Source organism: Podarcis vaucheri (genome assembly GCF_965113315.1).
Source record: "Podarcis vaucheri genome assembly, chromosome: 5".
In the NCBI taxonomy this organism is placed as follows: domain Eukaryota; kingdom Metazoa; phylum Chordata; class Lepidosauria; order Squamata; family Lacertidae; genus Podarcis; species Podarcis vaucheri.
The window spans coordinates 83654317-83661456 of NC_138763.1; the positions used below are offsets into that span (position 1 = coordinate 83654317).

The window sequence follows — 7140 nt, forward strand, 5'->3', positions numbered from 1 at the left end:
GCATGTCAGGAGTGGTGTTAGTTGTATAAGTGTTAGAGGTTAGAGGTTGCAAGTAGGAAAATAAAGGTAATGTACTGTTAAAGATTTCTTTTTGTTGGGGGTCTGTCTGGATGAGTTCCTTCCAGGCCTGTGATTCTGCATCCAGTGGAATTTAGCATCTAGCAGATGATGCCATCTAAACCAATCAGCCAGTTTATTTGTAGGGTTAAAGCCTTATCTGGCCAGTTAAGTACTGTTGACCTCCTGCTGCCATAAAGACAAATGGGTGAGCCTTTTCTCACCTCATCTGGCTGGATGCCGCATTATCCTAGAATGGAGAACAATAGGCCAAGGAGGATTGGGAGGATGTGAGAGACTTTTGCAATGCAAAAAGGCCAAGTTCATGCAACCAACTGCTTATCTCTAAGTCACAGACAAAAAAACTAAGAGAAACTACAAGAATCTGAAGGGAGTGTCCAATCACCTCTGGTTTGTAGATATGGCCACTAAACACCCAATCTGTTTCCAAGTTGTACTCCCAGTAGAATTTGATTTCCAGACTTTGGATAAGCAAATTTCAAAAGTTCTCCCAGACCTCTGGCCTGCCTTAGGAACAAATAAAACACCCTTCTCTGTATACTCAGCAGCAGAGAGTATACTGTATTTTTCTGTGTATAAGATGCCCCCTATTTTTAGGGACTCCAATTTAAGAAATCCCCACCATTCACTAGCCATGTATAAGACAACTCCTAGTTTTTCACATAATTTTTAAGTAAAAAAAACCCTAGTCATATACAGGGGAAAGTACAGTAATCCTCTCAGGAAGACTCACAGAAGCCCATAAACAACTTCTCCCCAATATGCTATATCATTCTGGGTGTAAGGTTTTTGCCATGAAGTATCATTTTGAGTAACAATGAAATTATACAGTACAGGAAAGTTTTTGCCTCATGATTCCCCTGTGTGTGAAGCGGAAAATAAAGGTAAAGTACTGTTAAAGATTTTGGGGTTGTTTTTTTTTGGGGGGGGGTCCGTCTGAATGAGTTCCTTCCAGGCCTGTGATTCTGCATCCAGTTGAATTTAGAATCTAGCAGAAGATGCCCCCTGAATCAATCAACCAGTTTATTTGTAGGGTAATACGGTGGTACCTCGGGATGCGAACGGGATCCATTCCGGAGCCCCATTCGTATCCGGAACAGAGCGTAAGACGCGGCAGCGCATCTGTGCATGCGCGGGTCACGTTTTGCCGCTTCTGTGTATGCACGTGATGTCATTTTGACCGTCTATGCTTCACGAGCAGTGAAACCCAGAAGTAACGCGCTCCATTACTTCCGGGTCGCCGCAGAGCGCAACCCGAATGCGTTCAACCTGAAGCATATTTATCCCGAGGTATGACTGTAGCCTTATCTGGCCAGTTAAAGATAGGTAGCCGTGTTGGTCTGCCATAGTCAAAATTAAAAAATTCCTCCCAGTAGCACCTTAAAGACCAACTAAGTTAGTTCTTGGTATGAGCTTTCGTGTGCATGCACACTTCTGTGCATGCACACGAAAGCTCATACCAAGAACTAACTTGGTTGGTCTTTAAGGTGCTACTGGGAGGAATTTTTTTATTCTGGCCAGTTAAGTACTGTTCACCTCCTGTTGCCATAAAGACAAATAGGTGAGCCTTTTATCACCTCATCTGGCTGGATGCCACATTATCCTAGAATGGGGAACAATAGGCCAAAGGGGATTGGGGGTATGTGAGAGACTTTTGCAATGCAAAAAGGCCCAGTTCATGCAACCAACTGCTTATCTCTAAGTCACAGACAAAAAAAGAGGCCTGCAACTCAGACAAACTACAAGAATCTGAAGGGAGTGTCCAATCACCTCTGGATTGTAGATATGACAACTAAACACCCAATCTGTTTCCAAGTTGTACCCCCAGTAGAATTTGATTTCCAGACTTTGGATAAGCAAATTTCAAAAACTGTCTCAGACCTCTGGCCTGCCTTAGGAACAAATAAAACACCCTTCTCTGTATACTCAGCAGCAGAGAATATGCTATATTTTTCCATGTATAAGATGCCCCCTATTTTTAGGGACTCCAATTTAAGGGACACCATTCACTATCCATGAATAAGACAACCCCCAGTTTTTCACATAATTTTAAAAATTTTTTTTAAAAAACCTAGTCATATACAAGGAAAAGTACAGTAATCCTCTCAGGGAGACTCACAGAAGCCCATAAACAACTTCTCCCTGATATTATATCATTCTGGGTGTAAGGTTTTTTGCCATGAAGTATCATTTTGAGTAACACTGAAATTATACAGTACAGGAAAGGTTTCGCCTCATGATTCCCCTGAGTGTGTGAAGCGGCCTTTAGTTCCCACCATTTTCTCTCAGGACCGCTCCCCTGAAATGCATCTGTGCACGATTTACCTGCAAACAGGGGCAACTGCATCTGTTTCTGCAAACATTGTGACTGTGAGAGCAAAGCGGGAACTAACCGCCACGCTTGTGTTTGAAGGAGCTCCCATGGAAGCCGGTGAAACCGTGAGGAGAGGCTGAGGCAGACACTAAAGAAACAAGGGAATAAACAGACACGTCTTTTATGATTTAAGACCCCGATGGGGATAGTAATCTAGCTGAGGGGAAGCAGGCTGTGCTGATGGGATATTAATCTGAATGCCAGCAAACTATCTAGAATAGAGTGGATCTGAGGAACTCTATTTTATTATCAAAACAAGGAGGCCAACTGTTGCAATGTATCCACAGGCCTAATAGGTGTTCAGGGCTCCAGCTAGCTTGGCACAATAAGATAGACACATTTGTCTTTCCCAACATTCCTGAAACAGAGAGAGAGAGAGAGAGAGAGAGAGACAGAGAGAGAGAGAGAATATAAACGGAAGGGCTTTATTTCAGGGATGTCAGCCAGGCCTAAACTGCATAACTTAATTGCAACCAGTTCTGGGTGAGAAAAAGAAAAATGTGGTCTCCTTCCTCTCTCCTAAGGTCTTCCTGCCTAAAACAGGGAGATTTTTGTGGCTGTTTAACCTTTTTAACCCTAATATCCTCCTCCTTCCAGTAGACTAATTTCCTCTCTCTCCTCCATTTTTCTATTGAAAAAAGGGTGCTGGAACTCCCTTGTTCTCTTATAATGGCAATGGAGTCCACCTGAGCTGTGCCAGAAGTGAGTTCCAGAAAGTTCACAGCTGAAAAATAAGCCCTGCTACTATCATTTTTATTAATTTATGAATTGCCTTTTATATATGTTTATTCAAGTTTCAAGGCAATTTGCGAGCAGACGTGTGTGAATCTGATCTTATGCTATGGTTTATCTCTGTAGATCATTGGCATAACTTTAAAATGATATGAGATTTTCCAGCATGATAAATCTTGCATGACTTTAGTATAAGCCTGATACTGGCCTCATCTCAGATTCAGACTGTGTAAAGGTCAACACATGCAAATCCAGTTTCTAGTAGTCTATTCAAACTGCTGAATGGATGGCTTCAAGCTATTGCTGGTACAGGAGGCAGACAAAAAGATTGCCAGGTTCAGTTAACCCACATTAGAAGTGGAAAGAGGAGGGAGGAAAATATATCCGTTTGTCCTTAATGCGTAGCAGAAGTGTGCTGACTTTTGGGGAGCGCTGGGTAAATTCTGGAGCTAGAACAACTAACTGCCTACTGGGAATCTGTTGTTTTTTTAAATAAAAAATATTATTTCTTGTAAGGAAGGGAGAGGCTTTGGAATGAACAAGTCCTGCCCCTTTCTCACTTTTCCCACCCTCCTGAGACATTGGCTAAATCACTAAATGTTAGCTTATCACCTTGCATGTGTTTTGCTTAACAAAAGAGTGAAAAATGGTATGCTAATGAGCTATTAACTGAATCCAGGAAGGTCTTTATTATGTTCTTATACTATCTGGTGAGGAGTTGAGAAATCCCATATTGATTTGAAATAACTAGCCTGATCTGTGGGCTGCAAGCCTGTGGTTATTTGTAGTGCTTCACAGAAACACTAGATGCTCTGTGATCAAGCAGATAACAAATTCTGCAATACCACAAACCCTCACCCCCCCCTAAACTCAGCTGATTCCCCACACATTATTACAGATAGCACAGCCCTTATTTTCTCAGCGATGCCCTTTTTTTACTTACTTTGTAGCAGGCTTCAGAGACATAGAAAGCAGCAATTCGTTCAGGAAGGTAATTGTTGACAGAGAGCAGGGCCTGGTCAAGCTTCAGTTCATTATCTAATTGCACACAAGGAAAATGTTTTCTGAGCAACACATGCCATGCTAGAAACCACCAGTAAAATATTGCTTTCTGCCACAGTATTGCAGCTGTCAACTAGCAGAAAAATACAAAAAGAGCTTTGCATTTGACAATGCACTATTATGTAGCATCTCCTATGCTCTTGGACATTTGCACACACATTTAGTATTGTGTACAAAATTTGGCATCATTTCTGCCGAAGTGCAGGTTCAATTTTCTCTATATGTAAGCCCTCCCCTCACCAGCTTATGCTTGAATGTCATAAATATTGTTGAAATAAATGCTCCATTAATAATGAGGGCCAATTCCCTGCCTTAACTGATTCATTTAAAAAAAAAAAAAAAACTTGCTAAGAGACTCCATGCAAAACTCCCTGACATACAGAACTGAACAGCAGGTGAATTATCTAGCAATCATGCTGTTATGATTTTAATACATTTTAACATATATTTGCAACACAGGCAGGAATGTTTGGATTGTAATGTTTGCCCATTGTAAACAGAACCAATTACAATCCATAAAACCAAACAGCCCAAAAAAAATGTAAGCTACCTATTTGAAAAACACTAGGCTTCCATGTTCTCTTACCTGAATTGCTGTTTTGCACAAAGCTCATTCCTAAGAAAAGCAAAAAGACAGTCTTTGCATTTGTCGTCATTTTCTTAAGCAAACCTGTTTACCAGCGAACCTGTATGTGCTTCATTGCATAAGGATCAGAGGTCACAAGGATCAGAGGTCCTTAATTGCTTAATTACTTTCATATGTGTATATGAGATAAACAACAAAGGAATTTGAAGTCTAGGTCTCAGCTGGTAACTCAGCAGATGCAAATTACACATATGGAGTCTGCTCCCATATTTATTTATTTATTATATTGTTAGAGAAGTAGGACATACTATGCCTAACAGGTCACCACAAACTCTGCCACTTCTGTAACATACTGTACACACAACTCACCCTCAAATGGCTGCCATTGATAGGGAAACATCATAGTGACATCAAGAAACTATCAGTGTGACATCAAGAAACTAAGGTAGCTGTACTACATATGTGGTGGGGAGAAAACCTGGTTCAACGGTTGTCCATTCTGAATAGTTGCTGTTAGCATCCGTCTGTCTCAAGAGACCACAGAGTTCGCCTCTGGAAGTGAAGTCAAACCACTGGAGAATCACAGTGCCTGCCTGTGGCTGCAGAGACTGGTAACTCAGGGGTCAGCAAACTTTTTCAGCAGGGGGCCGGTCCACTGTCCCTCAGACCTTGTGGGAGGCCGGACTATTTTTTGGAAGGGTGTGTGTGGAATGAACGAATTCCTATGCCCCACAAATAACCCAGAGATGAATTTTAAATAAAAGGACACATTCTAATCGAGTAAAAACATGCTGCTTCCCAGACCGTCTGTGGGCAGGATTTAGAAGATGATTGGGCCGGCTCCGGGCCTCGGGCCTTAGTTTGCCTACCCATGCTCTAACTACTGCCTCCTGCATTGTTTTTGCTGCGTTAGCAGCACCTAAGTGAATTCTCCAGGGCACAAGCCTGGGCAGCATGTATGGAGGTCCTGGCTGCCTCTCAGCCTCACTAATGTGGCCCAAAGGAAAGCAGAGCAATACGTTTGGCAACAACTTGGCTGCAGTTGCCGGAAGGAGGTATACAAGGCATCATCAAACTACCTTAGGAACTCCATTCAGATTTGTGTAGCCTTTTTTCTCTCCCAATGATGTCCTGCAAGGCAGTGGGTAACTCACGAATAGACTCATTGAATTAATGACCATGACTAACTTAAATTCATTCATTTTAAAGGGTCTCTTCCAAACAGGGCTTGGGTGCCGCTGTGGTCAAAACCACATAGCCTAGGGCTTGCCAATCAGAAGGTCGGTGGTTTGAATCCCCGCGATGGGGTGAGCTCCTGTTGCTCGGTCCCTGCTCCTGCCCACCTAGCAGTTCAAAAGCACGTCAAGTGCAAGTAGATAAATAGGTACCGTTCTGGCGGGAAGGTAAACGGCATTTGCATGCGCTGCTCTGGTTTGCCAGAAGCGGCAACATGACCCGGAGGCTGTCTGCGGACAAAATGCCGGCTCCCTCAGCCTATAGAGCGAGATGAGCACTGCAACCCCAGAGTCGTCCGCGACCGGACCTAAAAGTCAGGGGTACCTTTACCTTTAAATACAACCCTTGACACTGAGCTAGCATTTTTGGTGGCAGTCCTGTGTCGATGACTGTTTGATATATCCCACCCATATTTTTTGTATTTGATAAGTTGTATTTGTGAATGTGATTTTTATGTATGTAAGCTGCCTTGAGTAAGGTACAAGCCTCAGAAAGAAAGGATAACAATTTTATAAATAAAACACAACACATAGTTTCACCCTCAGAAATGAGATCAGTGTAGGATTTGTCAAGATTCAAGCAGGTCAAATGATGCCCCATCAGTTATCAATTATTCTGTTTTGGCAATGATCAAGTAATTGCATAAATAAGAAGCAGTCTACTCTCCACAGATGAAATGTAGTCAGAAGGTGCACTACAAATTTTGCTGGATCTAAGTTCAGCTACTTGGCAGAAAGATTTGCTTTCACGTTTCTTAGGAAGCATGACTTTTCCTAGAGAAATGCACAATATTTCAATGTATAAGAAATAACTCATGAACAGATTCAACTTGGGCTGCCAATTTTTTTTATCTCATTCAAACATTAGTATTAAAACCATGTACAACTGCATGATCCATTTTTTTTACTAACAGCAAACAACATTTGCTGTAAATGTTTGTAAACATTGTTAGTAAAACATTTTTTACTAACAGCAAACATGAATCCCATCCAAATAATCACATGTAAAATACTTCAATGAATGATCAGAGACCACAAAGTGTGTGACACCTTCACTTCTTCCTGAAGCTTAC

At 41.8% G+C, this 7140-nt stretch overlaps 1 protein-coding gene across 4 annotated transcripts in view; it reads right to left on the reverse strand.

The window, feature by feature from the left end:
- The window catches only part of LOC309532253 (heparan-alpha-glucosaminide N-acetyltransferase-like), a 201900-nt gene extending 194930 nt beyond the window's left edge, over positions 1-6970 (reverse strand). For 2 of the 4 annotated variants that reach the window (XM_082222431.1, XM_082222434.1), the window contains exons 1-3: positions 4833-6970; positions 4128-4222; positions 2404-2540 (exon numbers count right to left, since the gene is read on the reverse strand). In XM_082222431.1, the coding sequence (XP_082078557.1) occupies positions 2404-2540; positions 4128-4222; positions 4833-4902 (302 nt within the window). In that variant the 5' untranslated portion in view covers positions 4903-6970. Of the gene's footprint in view, positions 1-2403; positions 2541-4127; positions 4456-4832 lie in introns of those variants that run through there. The other 2 variants (XM_082222432.1, XM_082222433.1) reach the window with 2 other exon arrangements.
- Between the last annotated feature and the right edge of the window lie 170 nt (positions 6971-7140).